The sequence below is a fragment of the Brachyistius frenatus genome, unplaced genomic scaffold (assembly GCF_029030835.1).
Source record: "Brachyistius frenatus isolate BFR_SWC_R1_liver_20210118 unplaced genomic scaffold, ASM2903083v1 Contig_52, whole genome shotgun sequence".
NCBI lineage: Eukaryota > Metazoa > Chordata > Actinopteri > Embiotocidae > Brachyistius > Brachyistius frenatus.
In genome coordinates, this window is record NW_027210651.1 from 2,031,583 (window position 1) to 2,054,562 (window position 22,980).

Here is a 22,980-nt window from a genome sequence, read left to right on the forward strand (position 1 = left end):
CTATGTAGATAATTTCTGAAAAAGGTTGTTGAAGGCTGAGTGAGAGCTCTCCTTTGTGTGTTCTCCAATGTAAAGTAAGTGCATTACATTCTAATCCTTGCTCGTAGTTTCTGGCTCTGCAGATTAATTTCAGAGTAATGTGCAACTGTTACGCTCGCAATGCTAATTAAAAATAAAGTCCCAAGTTGGAGACATAATGCATTCTTTCTTCTAAGCTGGTGTTTGTATTAGCACAAGGCAGTGTCCATTAAGTCGTCTGAAGACGACCAAGCCACCCTGACTGCAGTATTAGTTGTATTTCTTCACCAGTTTAGTTCATAAATGAATTGTAGCTGGTGCAAAAATGAATGAGCAAAATTCACTTCATATTCAATAGCACAGTTTTTTGTCTGTTTCTAAAGACAGTGAAACAAAGCAATTACAGATAGGAGTACTAATAGGGACCGGAAGAGTGTGACAGAGCAGCGGGAACACATTACAGGTACACCCACTAACTGGCTGATAAAAGCAGGACCTGGTGTCACAACAATGCAGAGAAAACGTACAAACTGCCTCTGGACCAAAGTGTTGCTTTCTTTTCTTTTGCTTTTTGTTCCTTGTCCTCTCTCTCGCTCTCAAATACAGTGAACTGCAGATCAAACCTCAGTGCCCAGAGCAGTTTGTGTCATGCGTGACAGTTTGAGCGCACACTTTTCAAAATGCGTTTAAGGCAATGGTCAGATTTTCCCCATTGTCAAAAGATTTTGCCATGGGATCCAAAATGTTGTCAAAACTCATCTCAGAAGTTTCTCTTGCAGTTTTCAGCTTTTAATAGACCAGCCGATGACACTGCATTCTATATGTGGACAGGAGTATTGGTAATGATAATCTATTTGTGTCATTTATATGCTGTTGTTTATACTTTCAATGATTTCTTAAACCTTTTAATGGTCACAACTAAATGCACAGAAAAATAAATGTTTTTCACTGGTATTAGAAAAAGAAAATGGAGACTTTGCCCTTTCAGCACAGAAATAATGAAGAGTTATATAACTTGCTTTGTCGTGAGGAATGTTGGCCAGAGTTGGATGACTTTTGACACGAGTTGTTGACAGGAAGTTCTTTTTTTTTTGTTCTTTCTGCTGCTGCATCTATACATCATTATACGTATAGAACAGTCTTAACAAGCGCGGCTGACCAAGGCATGCGTGTCTTCTTCCAGACACGACATCATCCTATTAACCTCCTCCAACTGCGGGTCCATTCAGACTGGCTGCAACCAAACATACCTATCAACCTGCAAAATTCTTCACCATTATTTCTGACCTTTCCATCTGTCTTCATGTTGGATTTTTTTTTTTTTCCTCTTCTTACTTTGCAAATCCCACAGCATAAACATCTGCTTTGGTGCGAGTCAAATCAATGCTTCCGCAGTACCTAACGGCATTCCCCAGCCCCTATTTATCATTTCATAGCGTTATCTTAATTGGCTTTACAGGGCAGAGCAGCCCTGAACTGGCAGTACAGATTAAAATATGTCTAGGGGACCGGGCTCTTGTTAAGATAGCTGACTGGGATCTATGAAGCAGAGATAATATTGCACTTTTTGATGACTTCTCTAGTGCCGCGGCCTGAACAAAACAGTGACTCAGCTTCTTCTTTATTTTAATTTTTTTTTGCCTTGAGACGGACATATTACTGCAACAACCGTGATGAGGGATAAGGGATGTTGTCTCGAAAAAGTGAGTCAGGGGAATTAATGCAAGAGAAGTTAGATTTTTCTCTGTCCTTTTTATACATGCTTCAAAATGTTATTACTATTTCTTATTTTCTCATCCTGTCTGTCTGTCTCCTCCTCTCACTCTTCCCAACTGACTTCCTCTCCCCTGCTGTCACTTGATCTGTTGATGTCTTTTCCTTCTTTCTTCCTTCCATAATTACATCCTTTTACTCTTCATTTCTCCATGACTGTACCTGCATCCATCATATTTGCTTGTGCCTGTCTCTTCCATGCTCTGTTCCTTTATCTCTTTCTTTCTCCCTCTCTGTCTCTCAGCAGGTGAAATTGATGGTTACAGACCCAGTAGTGAGAGGAAAACGATTGTATCCAAACAGTAGTAGAAATTTAATATTTTCTCCCTGTGCAGTAGCCCATAGTAAACCGCGGGCTGAGGAAACCTATCGAAGCGTGTTTGGCTCTGAGTAAAAAGTACGAGTTTGTGCGTGTGAGCTTGACTGTTGCCTCAACTTTGTCTCGTGTTTAAAGGCTTTATGTGGCATTTCTGCTTTGCTGGACAGTGGGGAGTGAGGGGTGACGTGACAGATAGGAGAGAGAAGTGAAGATGAAGGAAAGTAGCTAGAAAATGAAACGTGTGAGTGTATGTGGGAAAGAAATCCAGGACAGAACCAGTTCTGTCAGGCCAAATTAAAGAGGAATTATTGCACTGCAGTTTAATGAGATATGTTGACGATTCATTTATACGAAGTGTATATACAAGGTGAAATTACATGTCAAGAGTATATGCAGCCTCTTTTGGCCATCTTGGTGTCTCCACCATATGCTGGCATGCACACAAAAGACCTTTTTTTGTATCCGTATATACTAAAAATGAAGTTGACCTTGTCAACTGCCTGAGAGTTATTCAAATGCTTGACTCATGCTCACCTCCAGTCGGCTGATAAATGTGCCCCAGGTAACCGATGTGCCAGCCAGCAGCACGTACTGTATGCACCTGAAGAAGAGAACCCACAAATACACTTTTGACACACTGTCGCACTAAAAATAGAACAATGTGTCAGGTCGTTTTGTTGGGCTGCTTTATTCCACAAGCACTGTGCGCTTTGTTACTTCATCCAGCTGCAGGACACACACTCGCATGCATATTCAAAAGCAACGCTCTTTAAAGTGGATGTGTCCTTTGTAAGTCTGCTTTGCTTTCCATTCGGGCCAAATCGCATCCTGCATGTGTTACTTCCCGGCAGTGCATAATTGTGTGAACAATTAAGTAGATAACATAATGTTGTGCCTAATGCGTTTTCATTTTAAAAGCTTTGGTTGGATGATTTATTTATGCTCACATCATCAAAAACACATGCTTTAAGGACTTGAATAGTACAAATGCAAAACAAAGCCTCAGTTATCTTTGGTTATGTTCCCTTATGGGAATAGAAATCAACATTCAACACTACCTATTGTATATTTGTTGACTACAGTATTTAGGTTGAGCTGGTAAAAAACAAGTCATAGGGAAAGACTAGAGCACACCGATTAGTATTTTGATAATACGCATAATAATAATGTATAATGTATACGGTAAATAGATGTATAGTATGTCCAACCTGAAATAGTTGCACGTTGGTTACTCAATGGTTTATTTACATGATTCAAATTTACTGAATAATAGCTCCAATGGGAGTGGGAATTGCTTTGTCAATGTTTCATTGACATGTCAGCATCACTCTTTAACAGTAGGAATGTGTGCGTGTGTGTTCAATAATACTCATATGTAGAAGGACAAATATATTATTTTATATATCTAGTCAACACTCTGAAAATTTCAAGATCTTGTTCACTTGGTAACACATGACTGCAATGAAATGACATCAAACTGTTTCCTACTGCCAGTGAACAAAGCAGATATAATGTCACTGTGACCTCGTCTATCTCAGCCTCAGCGTGAAGTTCACGTGAGAAAAATTCCACATATGCGAATTCAGCTTTTATGTACAGGTGCAGGATGTGTTATTCAGTGGCAAGATTAGCAAATGTTCCTCGTTACATGTAAACTAGTACAGATGACCCATGTCTAGTAAACGGTGGACTGAGAACGATAAATGCTTTCTTTTTGGGGTCACATCAGCAAGTTAAGGGGCCTTCAGGGTCTCCTCCTGCCTCCTGACCTTTGTGACCTCTCTGTCCATTCTTGTCACTGTCAAGCAGGAAGTAAACGGCAGGAAACGTTCTTCGGCTCGCACGTGATCGTGACGTGAATGTCTTTCCCTCTCCATCAGGAAAGAGTCCATACCTGATGTTCACCAACCGTCACGAAATCCGCCGCATCGACCTGCTGAAGAGTGAATACACGCAGGTGGTTCCCACACTGAAGAACGCCGTGGCCCTGGATGTGGATGTGTCCACCAACAAGATGTTCTGGTGTGATCTATATCATCGTAAAATATACAGGTACACACACACACACACACACACACTCCCACACAGTGACAAATCAGATGTACCTCTCGGTTGCATATTTTCTGAGCACACAAACAACCTTGAGAAATCGCCCAAGGCTGCAGAAAGGTGAGGAATATAACTTGGCTGATAACCCTGTGCTGCATCACTAATCCACTGGATTATGTTGTAATATACAATGTAAAGGTGGAAACGAATATATTCCAGTGGTATTTACACTCAGAGTTCATCATCAGTATAAATGGTGTGTTTGCAAGGAGTATCAGAAAGGTTAATGAAGCCCGTATAAACCCAGGAACGGCGCTGTGCAGAGCCAGGAACCTCGAAGTTTGGATAACTCTCTTTGCTCATCATTCAGCCAGCCTGTCATCATCTCTCTCCGCTATCCATCCATCTTGTCTGCTTCAGCATGTCACACCTTCTGGCAGCACGGCAGACACACCTGGAGGGCTGTGTCATCTGTCTGACGGTTAAAGGTGGAGCTGTTTGTCCTTCACACACATGTCTGAGGGTGCGCACACATTTTCGCATGCGATTACATGTACTGTAGGTATATCATTGCTTGGTACGCGCGCGCGTGTGTGTGTGTGTGTGTGTGTGTGTGTGTGTGTGTGTGTGTGTGTGTGTGTGTGTGTGTGTGTGTGTGTGTGTGTGTGTGTGTGTGTGTGTGTGTGTGTGTGTGTGTGTGTGTGTGTTGGTGTCACCCTGATAGCTGGCAGGTTGTGGGAGGGGCTTTCTATCATCTCAGCAGAGCCATATGCTCTCTTAATTTCACTGCCTCAATAATCACCGCCATTACTCATCTGCATACGCACGCACACGCGTACACATTTTCCCACAAAAACTTGGTGATACGCTCGGGGGCTTGTGACAGAGTAAGGACGAATGAAGTCATTTTTCATCATGAACTCTATGTACACAAGCACACACATTTTCTTTAAATGGCTTGCAACAAGTGCAGCTGTACAGGTAGGTGGGGTGTACTCTATATACAATTCTTCATGTCTGTGTGCAGATATTTAAATCTCCATCCACATTTCATTCCACTAACATTTACTTAGCTAATTATGCTGGCTCTTAGAGAGACAACTGACCAATCAGAGTCTACTTGGTTGGTTTAGTATATTGTATTGATGTTATTTACCTTAATTTATGAGGACCTGTTTCTTTTCAGCTCAGTGTGAGTCTCTGCTGCGTTTTGCAGGCGCGTTGCAGGTCGCAGTTTCTTTCCTCTGACCTCTGTGTTTTCACTGACCTCTGCTGCCCTGACACAGTGAAGCAGACACAGTTGAAGCAGAGCGAGGGGACATAAATAAATACAAAAAAAATGCTGAAATGGATCGCCAAACATACTATACGGCTGTCAATATATGTATGTAAAGCACTGCGTATTGTTCGTAGCTTCAGTGAGCTACTAGGAAACGGGTAACAAAATACTTGTGGCGTTGGAGTCTCCTGCTTTAAACTCAGGAGCTACCAAGTTACATAGATGAAAAATAGCAACACAAAAAAAAAACCCTCCCAAACCAACATACTCCTTTAAACTTTGTCACAATATTAACTGCTTCTTGCAACTTGTTGTTTCTTTGCTCTGTTTAATCCTAATGACATGACTGATCACACCTCCTACTCCGGCATCCTACTCTCCAGCGAAGAAGCTCTTCCTCTGATAAGGTGCATTTTTTAAAGTGCGTACGCCTGATTTGCTCTCACCACGATAATGTGGTTTTCCAGGCTAATTCCTAGTGATTAGCATGCTACGGGTCGACGACTTGTTAACTTCTCCCCATGATGGAGATGTCTGTTGCAAACAATAGTACGGCCAATTAAAGATGCAATCTGCTCACTGGTCTTGGACTCATCTGTCTCTGTCTCATTCTTCACTGCAGCCTGTAGCCTCTCCCCTCCAAACGGTTCATCCCAGTTTAAAGGAAGATGTTTAACTAAAAATAAGGACATAGTGAAGCCTACCAATAGCCTGTAAGAGTACATATTAGTCAAGTTAAATATCAGAGTAATTACATTAATATATTTGCACGTACTGCGTCAGTATAGGATAAGAAAAAAGTATCATATTGTTTACTTTTGACAAACAGTGTAATAGAATAGAAGATGTAACACGGGGAAAAAGCTGTCATTTTTGTGTAAAATATCACTTTTGTCTCGGAGTTTTCATATCCACAATTCAGTTCCTAAATAAAGAGTTGCATCAATAACATGAAGGACTTCGTCTCCGTCCCTCATTTCAATTTGACCCTGAGGGAGAGACAGGTGTTGCATCTGTGTTTCAAACAAGAGAAGCCTCGGATTATCCACCACGGTAACACCACCGACCCCTCCCACTAAGATGAAGACGTCTTCTCTGGCAAACAGCAACACAGTCAATTAACAACACAATCTGCTTCCAAGTCCCAGTCTCATCCATCTCCACCTTACCCGCACGCTTCAGCTACCTCGCCAGCGTCCTCGCGCTCCTCCCATTCCTACTTCTCCTCTCCACTCCTGTGCACCGTGCTAACGTGACGGCAGGATGTAAATTGGGACATTGCTTTTCTCAACCTTTTAAACAAGGGTGATTTGTATTGTCTTGTTTCATAGCCCCCACGAAGTGAAGACGATAATGTCTCAACGTGTGTCAGTGGTAAAGCAGTTGAGGGAGGAAGGGAAGGGAAAACCAGGAACGTGGACAGAGGAGCGAGTAGAAAAGAGAAAAATAAAATAAAATACAAGAGAGGCGGGGCAGAGTGACAAAAACAAAGCAAGAGGCGAGTTGTTTTGTGTGCTGCTGATAGATAAAGACAGACTCATTCTCCCTGGGAGATGCTGCTCGGTGGGAGGGCTGAGGTTGTTACAGAGGTGTCACGTTTGGGTGTCCCACACACCCAAATAGAAAATACCGGTTCCCCACCGAATACTAAGGCACACAACGTACACTCTCAAACCTCTCTTCACAAGAAAAAGAAGCCAGAATCAAAAGTAACAGATCCGTCGTCTTCTGCCTTTCCGAATTTATTTGATATTTTATTTTAATCCAGATTGCTTTTCTTCTCTACCATCCACCAGTGCTTACATCAACAAGGCCAGTGACTCATCGGAGCAGGTGACTCTCATCGACTCGCTCCACTCCCCCGAGGGCCTGGCTGTCGACTGGGTCCACAAGAACATCTACTGGACCGACTCAGGCAACAAGAGCATCTCTGTCGCCACGGGTGACGGCAGAAAGAGAAAAGTGCTGATAACCACTGAGCTGAGCGAGCCGCGGGCCATCGCAGTGGATCCACATCGAGGGTGAGTCAGGGAAGTTTGAAGGTGGAGGGAGTAATGGGCAAAGAATGAGAAGATGGCAAAGGAGTTAAGTGAAAAGGCAGTGAGGAGGGTGTTATTATAGAGAACAGACATTTGGTCTAGAAGTTGGCCTAAAACATTTTACGACACCATAGCAACACTATTTGTAGTGCCGGATCCATCTTTTAGATTAAGCAGTTTAACAATTATGCGGAGGTACGATTATGACTTTTTGTAATCTCTTTCTACCTTTTTCTCCTCTTTGTCTCGGGTGTATTGAGTTTCCCCAAAGGACTCTTTCCACTGTGCTATAAAACTAGAATAGCATGAAATACATGCAAATGAAGCCGGGCTTCTCACGGACACACACACACACACTCAGAAGTGGTCCAAGTTTCTGGTACCTGCTGTTTTGCAGTGTCTACTTTCCTTTAGGCCTGTTTCACGAGTAAAACGTTATCATTTTTAAGAGAAAATGATATGGAACCATAGACAGATGGAAACATTGCACGAGAGACGACAGTGGACTCACTCAGATACTTCTTCTGTTGTACATATTCGCTGCTCCTGGGAAAGGACTTAAATGTTTGACACATAATTGGTTGTTGGTTATTTAACTTGTCGGTGTATCTTTCCACAGGTTCATGTACTGGTCAGACTGGGGAAGTCAGGCCAAGATCGAGAAGGCTGGGATGAATGGAGTGGACCGACAAGTTCTGGTGTCTGAACACATCGAGTGGCCCAATGGAATCACTCTAGGTAAAGAAAACATGCCATTTTGAACATGCAAGGCTCAAAGAAGAAGGCAGAGAAAATTACAAGATGATACACAGGCAGAAAAATCCATCAGCTCTGAAAGTAGTTCTAATGTAAAAATGCTTTCAGGGAGAAAGAAAAGGGTGGCCGGAGCAAATTTAATACAAAGAACCAGAGGACAACAGAGATAGATAGATGGAAGGAAACAAAGAGAGAGAAACAGCAAGAGTTGAGAGACAAGAAAATAGTCTAGGGGTGCAACCCAAGTAGCTCGTATTGTTATAGCTCAGTTTGTGTCTGGCTCTCATCAATCAAAGCAGCAAGTATGGGCCTCCGAATTAATAAACCAGACGCTCTGTGCTGTCGATGCCTCCCATCATCCCCTTCAACTCCCTCCTCAGCACCAAGTAATTTCTCTCAGCTGCCCTTGCCTGAGGAGAAATGGAAGCACACAGTTGCCACACTCTGTGGAATTGAGGTGTCGCTGCATCTCTATGAAAACAAATTATTTTTTAGAATAAGGCGAATGATGGAGTAGGCCTAAGTTGCTGTGGGAGAAGGGGTGAATTATTTCCCCTTGGTCATTGATTTCATACGGAGTAGGTGACTGACTGAGTCAGATGACATGAATGAAAATTCAAAACCAAAATGTGGTTTCTCTGTTTCTATTTGCTGTTACAATGGTAATGCTGTTCCTTTTTTGGTTTAACCCTTCTGACCTGCTTTTACTGATATTTTTTTTAGATTTCCATTATTTTCCCAATTTAAAAAGTTGTCTGTTTTTTTGAGCAAAAAAAAAATCTAATTTAGCCACTGCTGGCCAAGAAAACACTTTTTTTGCAGCTAAGATTTGTTCACTTCAATTGATGGTTAATGGTTGAACTGGTTGGCAAATGCAGATGAGTTAACCATAAAAGAGGAGGTTTTTCTTTTTATCGAATTGAGACGCTAAGTTAATGTTAATATTCTCCTATTTGTTTTTTAGGTTTCGTTTTTTTATTTATTTTGTAAAAATGTACTAAGTGGAAGGTTGGTTAAAAAAAAAGATACATTAGAAAACATATACAATTCCTTATTCATGCACACTCCGTGCTTACACTCCTTCATTTGTAAGTGTAATGTTAGAAGCGAGTAAAAGGAAAGTCACCTTAGGATTATATCCTTTGCTGTCAAATTCACTGCATTCTGTAAACTTTCAAGTAAACCACAACGTCACTTTGCGCCTTATAGCAAGGACACAGAAATGTTGCAGGCCTTATGTAAATGGTCTTGGGGCCGATACATAGAGGATTATAGAATTGTAAAACATCAAAGTGTTCCTTTAAAATAGGTCCAGCAGGACTAATGAATTTGCTCAAGGGCACATATATTTTCCCCTGCAAAGAAGTCAAGCGGCAATATTACAATCACATCTGTGTTTTCTCAGAGCAGGGCCTCAGCCGTCATGTCAAATAAGATTGATGGTGTAGTTGCTGGGCCATTACATTCAGATACCTCTCACCCTAGGCCTTTTCTGTGCGACTGACCTTTCTCTCTCCATTCACCTCCCTCTCCCTCCTTCTTTTTTCCTTTCCCCGTTGGTTTTGTTCTCTCTCTTTCCCCTGACATCTTCTCAGACTTGTCCAACAGACGTCTCTACTGGGTGGACTCCAAGCTGCACCTGCTGTCCAGTGTGGATCTGAATGGAGACAACCGCAAAGTGCTGCTGTCCTCCCATCACCACCTGGGACATCCCTTTGCCCTCACAGTCTTTGAGGTACAAGAAAGAGTTGAGATTAAAACTCTCAAGGAGTCAGTCCAGCCAATGATATTGCCAAGCTTTGGTCTGGTGTGTTATTACAAGCAGCAACATACCTTTACCTTCAGGCACCTGTGTTACAGACGTTTACGTGACCACTCACTGGTACGTGAACAACGATTTCACCATTGACCTGAAACTTGAGCATAGAGCACATGTCAAATTTTGTGTCATCCTCGGGAAACTGGTAAAAGAGACATTTGAAATGCTTCAGAAAGCCTACAGCAATGACATAATGAGGTGCTTTGAGTGACACTGGTGTTTCAGAGGGGCTGAATGTCACTGTCCAAGATCAAAAAATGCGAGTCAGGTCAGTAGTGCAGCCAAGTGGGGTTTTTTTTTTCACATTCGCAGGGTTGTGCACTGTGAATTTGTCCAATGTGGTCAGAATGTCAACATTGAGCTCTACAGCGATGTTCTGAGGTGCCTGAGGGAAAACATTCGGTACAAACAAGCTGAATTGTGGGATAATGTCACCTGCTACAACATAATCATTGCTTCCTAATCACCTGGATTGGTTCCCTTTGGGTTCTTTCTGTTGCCCAAAAATTTGACACAAAATTTGTTGTGCGCTCTCTGCTCAAGTTTCAGGTCTATGGTGAAATCGCAAATGTGCACGTACCACTGGTCACAAAAACATGTATAACTTAGGTGCTGATATTGATCAAGCAACTTAACTTAGAATACTCAGTCAGAGTTCACTGCTTCCCCCTGGTCCATGTGCATTACTTTGCTGCGCTGTGTTCGTGCACAACAGGACGTTTCTGAACTTTGTGATTGCAGCTCTTATACCACTAGGGTTTTGCCTTATAAACATGTAACCATAATCTTAATTCAAGAAAAAAAATCAAACAAATGATTGAAATTCATTTCAAACCAGCTCGCTTAAATACAGCTAAACTAAATCATTTAAAAGAAACTGAGAGAAAAATCATCCTGAAATGCACTGTGTACACATACTGTATGTATACTGCATATGCACAGTGAGTTTTATTTATCTTTCCTTTCTGGGACTTGGCATTGATTTCCTAGCAGTGTTTATGGAAGATCTCTACCTGAAAGGCAAACAAGATGCAAAATGTCCTTGTTTGACCTCCAAAGGATACTGCAGATACACAGAGAAAATCAGGTCTGTGCTGACTTATCTCTGCCTCGTGGGTGTTCACGCTCATATCTTGTTGATTTCCATCATGGCTGTGTATTTCTAGACTTCTTGTGAGCCAGATTCAAGCAGTGGGATGAGTTTTTCGCTTCTCTCTTATGATGTTATTTTTAAATTTGACATATTTGGCTAACTTCCTCGTCAGAAATGGGGGACCAGAAATCCTGAAAGTAATAACACTCGTGAGTTCTTGATGAATGTATAGGGCATTGCTTGTTACTGTAACAAGCACATACTGGTGTTTTTAGAGTACACTTGGGAATGGGCGGTAAGAGAAGTGTGACGTCTTAAGAAGTAGGGGAAGTCAAGGGAGGAACATTTATTGATTGAAGAGAAATGGAGATGTTTTAAAAGTATAGCAGCAGGACAAACCCCGAGAAGGAATTATAGTTTAGCCTTTGACGAGTGTAGTCACAGTAGAGTACGGCAATTGATACAACTAATTTGGCTGTATTTATTGAGGAGGGAGTGAGTCAGTCTGTTCGAGCTGATCAAGTGTAGATGATGTGGAAGGTGGGAAACAGAACCGGAGGGAGAGGAGGGAATGAAGGTGGAGAGAGCAGGAGGTGAAATGTGAGCAGTAAGTAGTGCTTTCTCCAAGCCTCTCTCTGCTGCACACGCTGTGATGATGAGAAGCAAAGTGAGGAAGGGACATCCATCATGTCCAGCTGAGAACGTGTGTGTGTGTGTGTGTGTGTGTGTGTGTGTGTGTGTGTGTGTGTGTGTGTGTGTGTGTGTGTGTGTGTGTGTGTGTGTGTGTGTGTGTGTGTGTGTGTGTGTGTGCGTGCGTGCGTACGTGCGTGCGTGTGTGTGTGTGTGTGAGAAAACCAATGTCTTGGGCAGCAGCGAAAGTTCAACCCTGGAGATTAATAGCCAGCTCTTCTGGTCTTTGTTCTGTTCTGGTTATGATACAGACCAAATTAAAAAAAAAAAAAAAAACCTTTTAGCAGAGCGGGAGGTTGTCCTGGTCCCAACGGACCGATAACAGGAGGTTTGTTACTTTGGAGTTGCCTGGTTCAAGTTGTGAAGTGAAACTCTAAACTAGTTTCTTTCTTGATTTAATTAATTTGGGGTACAATAGCTTCAGGAGGCTTCTGAATATAAACCGAAACACATTGCAGTTAGTGGTTAGGAGGTCCGGGATGAGCCCTACTACAAATATCAGAAGGCGTGCTCAAAAAATAATGTCACGCACAGTTTGATATTTGATACAGTCATATCTGTGGAAAGTGGTGTTTCATCGACTGCTCAGGACATTAAGAAGAAAAGCCTGAATCCAATATTTTGTATCAGACGGGGTTCAGTGTGTTTGGCATGGAGTTTGCCAGGACCACATAGTGGACTGCACTGCATAGTGCCGACTGTGAAGTATTGAGGTGGAAGTGTGCTGATCTGGTGGTTGCATGAGTACAAAAGGTGTAGAGGTAATTACATTTATAAATGGCACTAGATTACAGTGAATGAACAGAAGTAGAAACTCTGACTTGCCCAACTTTGTGCCCCTGACTTGAATCCAACAGAATGACTTAGGAGTATTTTAAAGTGGACGGTAGAGCAACAAAACTCCATCTAGAAAAGAGCTGCTGACAAAATGTATATGTAAAGAAAGGTAGAACATCTCTCCATAAATACACGGCGTGAAACGTGTGTGTCATGCATATCCAGGAGGATTGAGGAGTCAGTTGTCGGAAATATAGGTAGACGTACATGCATGGAAAAATACAAGCATGGAGTCTCACTCTTGTAGGATGTAGTCATTTTTGTCACAGTTGGTTCTTAAATATTGGGGTTTCATGATAGTTTAATTAACCAAACATTATTTTTTCACATTATTAGGCTTTATTCTTTCAGTGATTACAGACCCTCATATTTCTGAGTGATGTACTGATACTGATGTACGGATGTTTGTCATCACTGCAGAGGAAAGACACGGAGCTTCTGTAGCCAAGTCTGAACACACCTCCAGTTCACAAACAAAACAAAAAAAACACACATTCAGACCCCCGCCAGTCGGTGTCCACCTCCAGCCTCCACACCAAGCACTGAGGAAGTAGATCGCAGAGCCATGCAGAGAATAAGCTTTTCTCTTTCTCTAGCTTTAGTATCATTGTATTACTTTTTTTTTATCCACTCTTTGTCTGACTAGAGGGATCAAAAAAGATGAGATGGGTTTGGGAAGAAGTAAAAGAGAGGGAGTGACTGAAAGAAATAGGCGCTAGAAATGAATATGTTAGAAAGAAAGGAAATAATATACTTGGTCTTTTGCCATTAACTTAACACTGTAGGGGAACTTTAACAGGTTTTAAAGGCTTCGCTCTAACACAAGGGAAATTATATGAGAACGGATGGTAATATTAGTAGAGGCTAGAGCATTTGTAACCACAGCTTAATTATACAATCAAGACATACCTGTCCACACTTGCAGTCCAAAGTAAGAAGACTAAACAACTGTTTAGGTAAAAACCGTGTGAGAACAATACAAATATTTGGTTGCAACCTATTGCAGATTAACAGAAAATGTCTCATAACGTCATTTGTTTCCAGATGTTACCCCAAGCCCATATTAATTTTTCATAACTTGGGTTGATAAAAAAGAATACAAATCAAACACACTGAGGATCAAAGGCTTCACAAGTTGAGTGGCTTGGCTTTCGTTTTATGGTGTCCTGACGTGGCATCTAAGTATGCAGGAGGCAACTCAATCTCATCAGGCAGAAGTGTCAGTCTGACTGCCCAACATTTGTTCTTCTGGGACAGAATCATGATCAAATCATCAAGGGCTGCTTTCCCCTTGACCCTAAAACGACTCCACATCCATTTGAATGTACTCCACCCTCCCCACCCCCGAGAGGCAGCGCTCCTGACTGATGTGATGCAGAGCTGCCATGTGTTCAGGAGAACTCGGGTGAGAGCTTGTGTATAAGTTCTGGCCTATCCCTCAACACATGAAAGATTCGCCTTGATCCTACAATGAAGTGCACTTCCCTCCCCGCACCTGCATCGCTGTTTGAAGCCTTCAAGGTCAGAGAAAGTGACAAATGCAGAGATTGACAGTAGAGAAACTAACAGAAAAACAGTGGAAGGGATTGACAGAGATCAAGAAAGACATCCACAGAGAGAGAAAGTGAAAAGGAGAGATGGAATAATAGATTTGAGTGTTGTTTTAGCAGCATGGCGGATATTTGTCTTTCACTGTTTCGGCTCTACTGTCATATGAGTAAAGGTTATCTGAATCTGAGTGAGGGGGAGATGAGGCGATAGAGAGCTCACTGAAAGATTGAAAAGGAGAAGGTGAGAGAAAGGTTAAGTCCACCGATAATCCAGCACAAATGGAAAGCAAGGCTTTGACTGAACCACACACACACACACACGCGCGGAAACGCATACCTACTTACGTACACACTCCCTACAAATCTGTGGTTGAACCACTACAGATCCTTGAATTGAAAGAGACAACAAGACACTGCCTAAGTGTAATGAAACAAATTATTATAGGAGTCTCCATGACACACACACATTTTCCTTTAACCTTCCTATGATGCTCGTGCCTCAGTGTTTTCTCCTGCTCTAATTGTACGTGTTTTGCTTAATTGCTGTGTGCCTGCGTAGACAGAGGAGCCTGCGGTTGCCGTGGAAACCAAGTGTCGTGACCACTTGTGCTGTGTATCCCTGTTTTCCTGTAGTATAAATAAAGATAATTAAGAGGAGGTGTTAGATAAAAGGAAGAGAAATCGGGAAAGTGCCGCAAAAAAGATGAAAGATGAGAGAATGATCTTGCAGCTATAAGCCGTCCCTTTATGACACTTTATTTCAGAGTAATTTATATTATATTTGAATGCAACTTTTACAACACTGAAACTGTAAGGTGTAACGATATCTACCACGCCAGTGATGGATGTCATGGCTCTACTTTTGCCAAAGCTGTTTCTGACAAACACGTTGTACATCCAGATAAAAGACACTTCTTCCTGCTTTTGAACCGAGCAGAAAGAGAAGTTAGAGAGTCAGCGGAATAAAGGCTTTTACAACAAACGACCGGGTGGATGTTTTTCTCAAGAGGAGACTCGTACCTGAAACTATGTTTTTACTGTAAAAGCATCCTTTTTATCCACTGAGCACTGAGATGTTATTTAAGCGTAAACTATATCTAAGAGATGCCAAACCTCTTCTTTCCTTTTAGATCCGTTAGCTATATTAATTAGGATGGCTAAAAATACAAGCGGCAAACATGCCGCCACCACTTTCTTCATTAGTTGAAATGAAAAACGCGGTATCGGTGTTTTAAGGCCGTGTATGACTGTTATTTCACCAGAGAAATGTTTTGTTTTCATCAATACAATCTTCACTCGCTCACGTCGCTGTGTTAATATACTCATTCCATTTAGACTTTTCACGGCAGAGGGAGGGGTACTAAATTTTGACAATATTGCGAAAGGCATTATTTCCTCAGCAGTCACTGTGCTGGATGATGAACAAGTCACAGGATACATTTAAATAGCACATTTCACATCACAATAGAATTTATTCGGCCTCTTTAAAACCGCCTTTAGCCTAACCTAACCTCCATAAATAATGTTTTAAATGGAGCCTTCAAATCTGTTAATTATCCTATGCCTTCAGTTTAAAAAATTCAATCAAAGTTACCTCAGGCATAAAACATCTAAAAACTCTCCTGTCAAGTAAATCCTCAAACCCAAATATAATCAAATGTTGTCAATTATGAAACTGATGAGCAGAGATTTGGACTTCCACTATGACCGAGGTAAACTAGAGAAACTATTTTATACTTAAAGTGACCCAAACAGCAATAAGATAACAAAAATGGTACCTCTAAGTGAATGTAACTTTAATGCAACATTCATTGTTAGGATGAGCACATTTTACTGCAACAAACAGCAGTGTGTGTGTGTGTTTTTTTTTTTATCGTCAAAAAACATCCACTGCAGTATTTCCCGGCGGAGTTTGCTTTGTTTACCACATTAACAAATGAAATGCAATTTATTATAATTTAATGAATTACAGTTGTATGCAGATGATGTTAAACGTTCTCTTGGGCTTTTGTAGATGTAAAGCAGGCAACATGTGGGTCTGAATTACAACTAAAACATGATTGGATGTGAGGAAGCTGTACTATATTTGGCTGCGGATACAATTTTGAAAGATCTTTTTTTTTCTTTCTTTTTTTTTATAAAGCTCGTCATTTATCCGTATTATTTTGTTTCTGAATGAAGGAGCGTCAATGACTAGCATTTATTTACGAATTGTTTTAAACCGTCTGTCCCTCTTTTTAACCCAGGATCGCATATACTGGACAGACGTGGAGGACGAAGCGATATACAGCGCCAACCGACTGACGGGACACGACGTGGTAAAGGTAGCAGAGCACCTCAACAACCCCCTCGACCTGGTGGTGTTCCATGAGCAGAGGCAGCCCAAGGGTAAGACAGAAAATCAACTAACGCGATACAACAGAGACTATTTTGGGGTGCTTTTTTTGGATGATGACTCAGTTATTCCCGGGGCAGTACCGGAGAAGACGAAGCAGCCGCGGCACCCAGATTAATCGGACAGATTCTGTGAAAACACCCGAGTGTTTGCTCAGCGTTGGTCAGCTTACTGAGGGTCTATATTTACACCCAAACAACAACATATTTCCTCTGGTCTCCATATATACCCGAGGATGCACATTAGTAAAAGTGTCTGACACGATAAACGACTCACCTGATGTGTGTGATTAGACTGATAGTTGTGCCGGGCATGTCAAATGATGTGTTGATTATTTTTCCCAGGATGGATTCATTTCCAAGACGGGTTGTGCGTGCTAGTTAACGCCTCTGCATGTGTACCTTGGCTTGTTTGATAGTGTGTGCCAGCGATTTGTTTGTGCGAGTCTGTGTTTTCAAGCTTTGTTTTCTCTCCTCACTCGGCGCTCAAAGCAGTCTTGTCTGTGTGCCAGTAGGGAGCTAATTGCATTCTCTCATTAATAAATCAAGAGTTCTGTTCAAAATGATATCACAGAATTGAACATGTTCTCTCCAAAATGCCAACAAAGGCAAGATACAAAACAATCAGGCCTAAGTAGGCTAAATGGGGACGTTGCTGGATGAACTCTAGCTGCCCTGTGAGGATACTCGTAGCGCTAATAAAATGAAATATTTCCATAAAATGTGACCTTGACTGATGCAATTTGCAAGGTCAACCTGCTTTCTTCCTTTTCTTATCTAAATGTATCTTCATCGCTCTTGCTTTTCATATTTTTTACATAATCTTTCAACTATTGTGTACAATATGTTCCACCTAAAGGCAAATATCCTCTCCAATGATTCCTTGATATAATACACCTCCACACATAAAAAAAAAAATCTCCCAACAGCTCAAGGTAAACAATGTTGTTGTTTTGGGGTTTTTTTGGACACAATTCCTCAAAAGAGCCTCTCTTCCAATCCTCACTTTGTTGTCTTTTTTTATTATTTATCTGTTTATTTGTTTTGTTCCATTCCGGCTCTTTTTTGAAGCCTCGTTTCCATATTTCAGTTCTTATTCTCGACCAAGACACAAGAAGAAAGAAAGTGGAGCTTTTGAAACTTTAAAACATAGTTTTGCAGTCCTTTTTCTATCTTCTGCTTCCTTTTCCTTTACTTTCTATTCTTATCTCCCTCCTTCTCATCTTTCATTTATTTTTCTATTGACTCTCCTTATCTCCTTTTTTTTTTACTCTCCTCCTCTGTTGCAATCCTTATTTCTTCCCCCCTAGTATATCATTTTAAACGTATTGTCACAGTATGTCATGGCGTTTCAGAAACTTGCTTTTTCCCACAACGGGAAAGAGTTTAATTTCTTCTGAAAGCATATGTGAGACATTTGGAGCTTTGAAGAATTTAACTTAGACAGCTGTTCTTATTACACACTCGTAATGCCGAGATACTGTACATGAGGTATAATGTATTCCCAGCTTATTAAAATCTCCCTGTGTGTGGTGAGTGATGTTGCCTCCGCTCCTGACGGCTGATAATTCCTCTAATGTGCTGCTCTCTAAAACTACATCACAAATCAGGAGGCAGAATCGACCGCGACCTGACCTAAATTCTGCTGCTTCCCCACATGACAAGAGGAGAAATATTTTTCCATGAGTCTGTGTCTCGGGTTGAGAAATTACATGTAAATTTTTCATTTGGGTGAAGAGATTAAAAAAAAAAGCAGAGTTGAGACATCCCTGCATTAACCTAAGCATCACTGAATTAGACCAGAAGTTACCCTGTGGCATAAATACAAATATGTGAATCTAGCATCTATTTGATGTTGTTTTGCTGCTTGGTATACAATAAGGTTTACAGTTATAATAAGTAGTGAAGGCCTCGAAAATGTTCCAGACCCTTTGCTCTGATTCGGTGTTTCGAAGGCTTTGTTCAGACTGCAGGCAAGTTGGATTTGCTTCTTGAATCAGATCTTTAGAAATCCGATTGGAATCACATTTCATGTGTTATTTTTGCTGTCCAGACCTCCAAAAATCAATCTGGAGCCAAACTGGATTTGATAAAAAAAAAAATAATAATAATAATTTAAAAACGGATTTGTGCTGGTAGTCAGAACAAGGCTTAAAACTGCGGTCCAGTCCAGGTCTCAATATTATTTTCCTCTCAGCTTTTCCAGTCTAAAGTCCATTTCTGTCAAAACATGTGCTCATCACCCTGGTGCTGACATGGCTCTTCAATTTTCTGCAAGTTTGTAGAAACCACTAAAATGCTGAGAATGAATGATTGTCAAAATTGAGGGGCTTATAAATCATGGTTTCCAATACCGTTTTTAAGGAAAATACATGGAAAGGCTTTGGAGTTTAATTTGTTTGTTTTGGAAGGCAAAATATACTAAACCTTTTTTAATCCTCCTTTTATTTCTGTTTGTGTCCCCCTAAGCCCCTGACACCTGCAATATGGGCAGTCTTCCCAACGGCGGCTGCGAGTACCTCTGTCTGAAGGCCCCTCAGATCACAGACCACTCCCCCAGGTACACCTGTGCCTGTCCTGATGGCATGGAGCTCGGTCCAGACATGAGGCGCTGCGTTCTCGGTAAGTCGGTCACATTCTGAACCGATAAATCACTCTGTCCAGAGACGCACCTAATTAAAGAAATTGTGCTGACAAATGTCACATGAGATCCACATTGCTGTAATCACAGTGACATGATGGAGAGCCAGGCTGTACGGATATTAAACTGGTCGGGGCGTTCACTCTCTCCGCCTCATAATTAAGTATTTATGCAATCCTATAAATAAATGTTCAGCTTTAAACTATTCAGTATATTGAGCATTTCCAATATTGTACAGGGATGGTCGAGGGAAATATTTCCCATACAACTGCATGCTGACGGAAAAACTGCATTTATACCAAATTTCTTTGTAGGTTTTAGTGCTAGAGTTGAAGCTTCTGTTATTCCCATCTCGATGCCCAGCTCAAAGTCTTAACATTTGAGGAGATCGACTGAACAATTTTTTTTTAAATTGACAGTAATATAGATACAGAAAATGCTAAATTAGAAATATTTGGAGATAAAATCACAAGAATATTCAATTTCATTCTTGCTAGTGGCGATTTTGTCCGCCCTTACTTAAGCCATTTTATTCATACTCAATCATATCTGTCTCAAATCATAACAAAATAGTACAAAATACTCTTGCCAGTATCAGCGCTAAACTGTAAAATATAGAAATCGAACTGTATTGATTGTGATGGACTGAAAAGCAAACTCCTTGAGAGAATCTGAAACCTTTCGTTTACTGTAACACCATCATTGGAAGTGGGTCAGGGGTTCCGCCTGTGTTCCCAACACACCTCCATTATTTTTCTGACCCTATTTCACCACTCAGCTTGTCCTCAGCCTCCGTAGAGACAAGACATTTGTTAAGCTGTTACCCTTAATGGACACACTATTTTTTTTTTTTTTACACCGCACTGTTTGTACAGGTGAGGCAAAAGGAGCTGACACACAGAAAACTAAGACGGAGATGATGATGATGTATGTAGGCCTCCATTCAAAGAATCCTTCCGAGAGAGGGAACATGAGCATGGAGCGCACAAACACATTCACAGAGAGACTACATTTACACGACAACTTTCAGACTTGGCAAATCGAATAAAGATATTTCTGCTGAGCACTTACTTATGATGATAAAAGGATATTACGGTCCCCTTGCTCACTGCTTCATTTCTGTCTATTTTGGAGCAAACTGTCAGTTTTGCAGGCCTGAAGAAGAAATCTTTGGGACCCTCAATCGAATCCTCTTTTATAGTCATTCAGTTTTCTAAGAACGCAAACAGAAAATGATGTCAGTAGTAGTGCATGCATTTTCATATATGCAGTATTGATACACAAAAAAGTGATGAGAAACAGAGTTGGAGGTGACAAAATGCTGTACTTTAGATCCAGTTTGAAGCCATATGTAATATATTATGATTCCATAACGCCTTTTTTTTTTTTTTTTTTCCAAAAGTTAATGATTTGGGACCTAAAAAAATGGTTCTGTGGTTGAAGAATTTGCAGCATGTGTGGAAAATCATCAAAGCAAAGTTTATTACTTAGCGTACATTGCCGTATTATGATTTGCTGATATCACAAATAGTTTGTTGTCATCGGTTTTCCATTTCACTGCATGCTGATGGATACCACAGAAATGTTTCAAGTGAAAACACTCATCGTGACATGTGAAAATCTGTCAAGCTGTATTGATTTTTGTCCTTCCTCTCTCGTACAGTTCGACCCAGGACGACCACTACAGCTGCCCCCCCCACCACCACCACCACAACAACTCCCACCACAACTCCAACCACAACTCCCACCACAAGCACCGCTACAGCCAGCACCACCGCTGCCGCCACCACCACCGCGTCCACATCCTCCGCCATCTCAACTCCCACCACCACCGCCTCAAGCACCACCACCTTCACCACCACCACCACCTCTGCTGCCACCACACAAAGACCTACAACCAGGCGCATCACCACACAGGCGCCTCCTCAGACTTCCAGGAGCAGCAGAAGTACGCAGCATTCTCGGACGCCCGCTGCCACCAGCACAGAGACCACCAGCGTGAGCAGCACGAGTCAGACGTCCACGTCCGCACACACACCCCTGTTGGGCCCCGTGGCCCCCAACAGCATTCAGAGGGAGAGCAACGCCAACCTCTCCCACAGAGGTAAGGATCACGGTGAGCATAGGACTGTGAATGTGTGCGAAGTGAGCGTACGGTGTGTGTTTTCTTCTGCGTGTAGGGCTCCACTGCCCATCACTGTCGCTACCACCTTGCCATCAAAGCAGCAGTGAACTGAAAGCCATCACTTACATCCCTCCTTCCTCTGGCTTCTCCTCCCCTCCACCTCTCTGTCTAGCCACCGCACGACCTCGTCCTCCCCCTTTTCTTTTCGCTTGCACACAGCACACACGGTGTATCTCTCGGTCTGCTGTTGGTCCCTCATGACCGGCGTCTAACAGAGGTGTCAGAGCTAACAAACGACAGTACCCTCCATCCACGCCTTCCACCTCTCATCACTCATCCTCACTTTCTGACAGCTTCTCTCACTCTCTTTGTCTTTCTCCTCTCCATCTCTCTCTCTCTCTCTCTCTCCCCTCTCCTTACTTTCCCTCACTGGAAAAACTGGTAACATTCTCACAGCAAATCAAGATTTACAGGCGCACGAGAAAAAAAATACCATTTTACAGCCCAGACAAACAATGACAGCAGAATATAACAGCAGTAACAACGCTTCTGCGAAGCCACGCTAAGACTTAAATTGTATTTGGAAGCAAACAAGAATCCTCGATGGCACCACAAAGCAAAACTGATAAACCGCTGTGCTGCACATCACATGATTTTTTTGGGGGGGAAATCACTGTTTTCAGAGATTAAGAATAGATGGCTGTAACTGTCAAACTGCAGAGGCAGCTTTATGTCTTTTTTTCCTTTTAACAGAAGAAAGATTGCAAAAAGGATCCAAATAAGTTGCCTTCTTAGTACCGACTCTTAAGATTATTATTTACAAGTTGTTGTTTTTCTAACGCGTCTTAAAATGAATTTGGCCCTTGTTCAAATACCTTCGCCTTTTCAGACCAAAGAGGCAGACAAACAGTAAAAAAGTGGCAAACTTAAACACTTTACACATCTTTAGATAATGTATTTATTTAAATGAAGCAGCCGGCTGGTCACTAGAGAGAAAAGATGGAATAGAAAAAGGTAGAACGAAGATCTGCACGTGAGAAAGACAGCGAACTGCTGCAGTATGTGAACTTTTTAACACTTGATTTTACAGTATGGCATTTAGACGTTTGTTGTTATATTGAGAAACCAGGAGAGCAAGTGTTGAGGCTGAAAAGGCAATACAGAGTGCGAGGAGGAGGAAAAGATGATGAAAGTTTGAAGTGGTTGTGGAAGTTGGAGGAAAAAGGAAGAATTGGAGACAAAGCGAGGACAGGGAAATGTATGAGGCGAAGAGTGCGGAGTAAAACTAAGCGTCGTTAAATGAAACGGTACAGTGAGAGACAATAAAGAGGCCACAGAGGAAGAGGAGTGAACTGAGAGCAAAACAGAACATGACAGTCCGACGCTTGAACTGGGAGGATGGGATCTGAAAAATGACACGATGTTGGGAGGGGGAAAAAATTGCGTTTACAAGGATATGAAACGACGGGATGGAAAATAGGCATGAAAGAAAGTGATTTTGTGGGAAAGAAAGGAAAAATGCCGGCCGCACCACTTTTGGGGGTTCTGGGTTTTCCCAGAGTTACTAAGAAGCGAGAGCATGTTTCCTCCCATCTCTG

At 41.7% G+C, this 22,980-nt stretch overlaps 3 protein-coding genes across 11 annotated transcripts in view; 1 reads left to right on the plus strand and 2 right to left on the minus strand.

Moving 5' to 3' along the window:
- lrp8 (low density lipoprotein receptor-related protein 8, apolipoprotein e receptor) overlaps positions 1–22,980 on the plus strand; it is a 173,653-nt gene that overhangs the window by 130,232 nt on the left and 20,441 nt on the right. For 5 of the 8 annotated variants that reach the window (XR_011311161.1, XM_069704811.1, XM_069704815.1 and 2 more), the window contains exons 10-16: positions 3,991–4,162; positions 7,235–7,459; positions 8,097–8,215; positions 9,829–9,968; positions 16,469–16,610; positions 19,086–19,238; positions 20,921–21,373. Coding sequence is in view for 7 of the 8 variants with exons in the window: in XM_069704811.1 (XP_069560912.1) it covers positions 3,991–4,162; positions 7,235–7,459; positions 8,097–8,215; positions 9,829–9,968; positions 16,469–16,610; positions 19,086–19,238; positions 20,921–21,373 (1,404 nt within the window). In the remaining variant the exon portion in view is untranslated. The remainder of the gene's footprint in view (positions 1–3,990; positions 4,163–7,234; positions 7,460–8,096; positions 8,216–9,828; positions 9,969–16,468; positions 16,611–19,085; positions 19,239–20,920; positions 21,374–22,980) is intronic. The other 3 variants (XM_069704812.1, XM_069704816.1, XM_069704814.1) reach the window with 1 other exon arrangement.
- dock7 (dedicator of cytokinesis 7) overlaps positions 1–22,980 on the minus strand; it is a 304,975-nt gene that overhangs the window by 124,030 nt on the left and 157,965 nt on the right. The window lies entirely within an intron of this gene.
- Positions 17,460–22,980, minus strand: part of kank4 (KN motif and ankyrin repeat domains 4) — a 104,221-nt gene continuing 98,700 nt past the window's right edge. Inside the window, exon 11 of the transcript XR_011311160.1 lies at positions 17,460–17,535. The gene's annotated coding sequence lies outside the window, so the exon portion shown is untranslated. The remainder of the gene's footprint in view (positions 17,536–22,980) is intronic.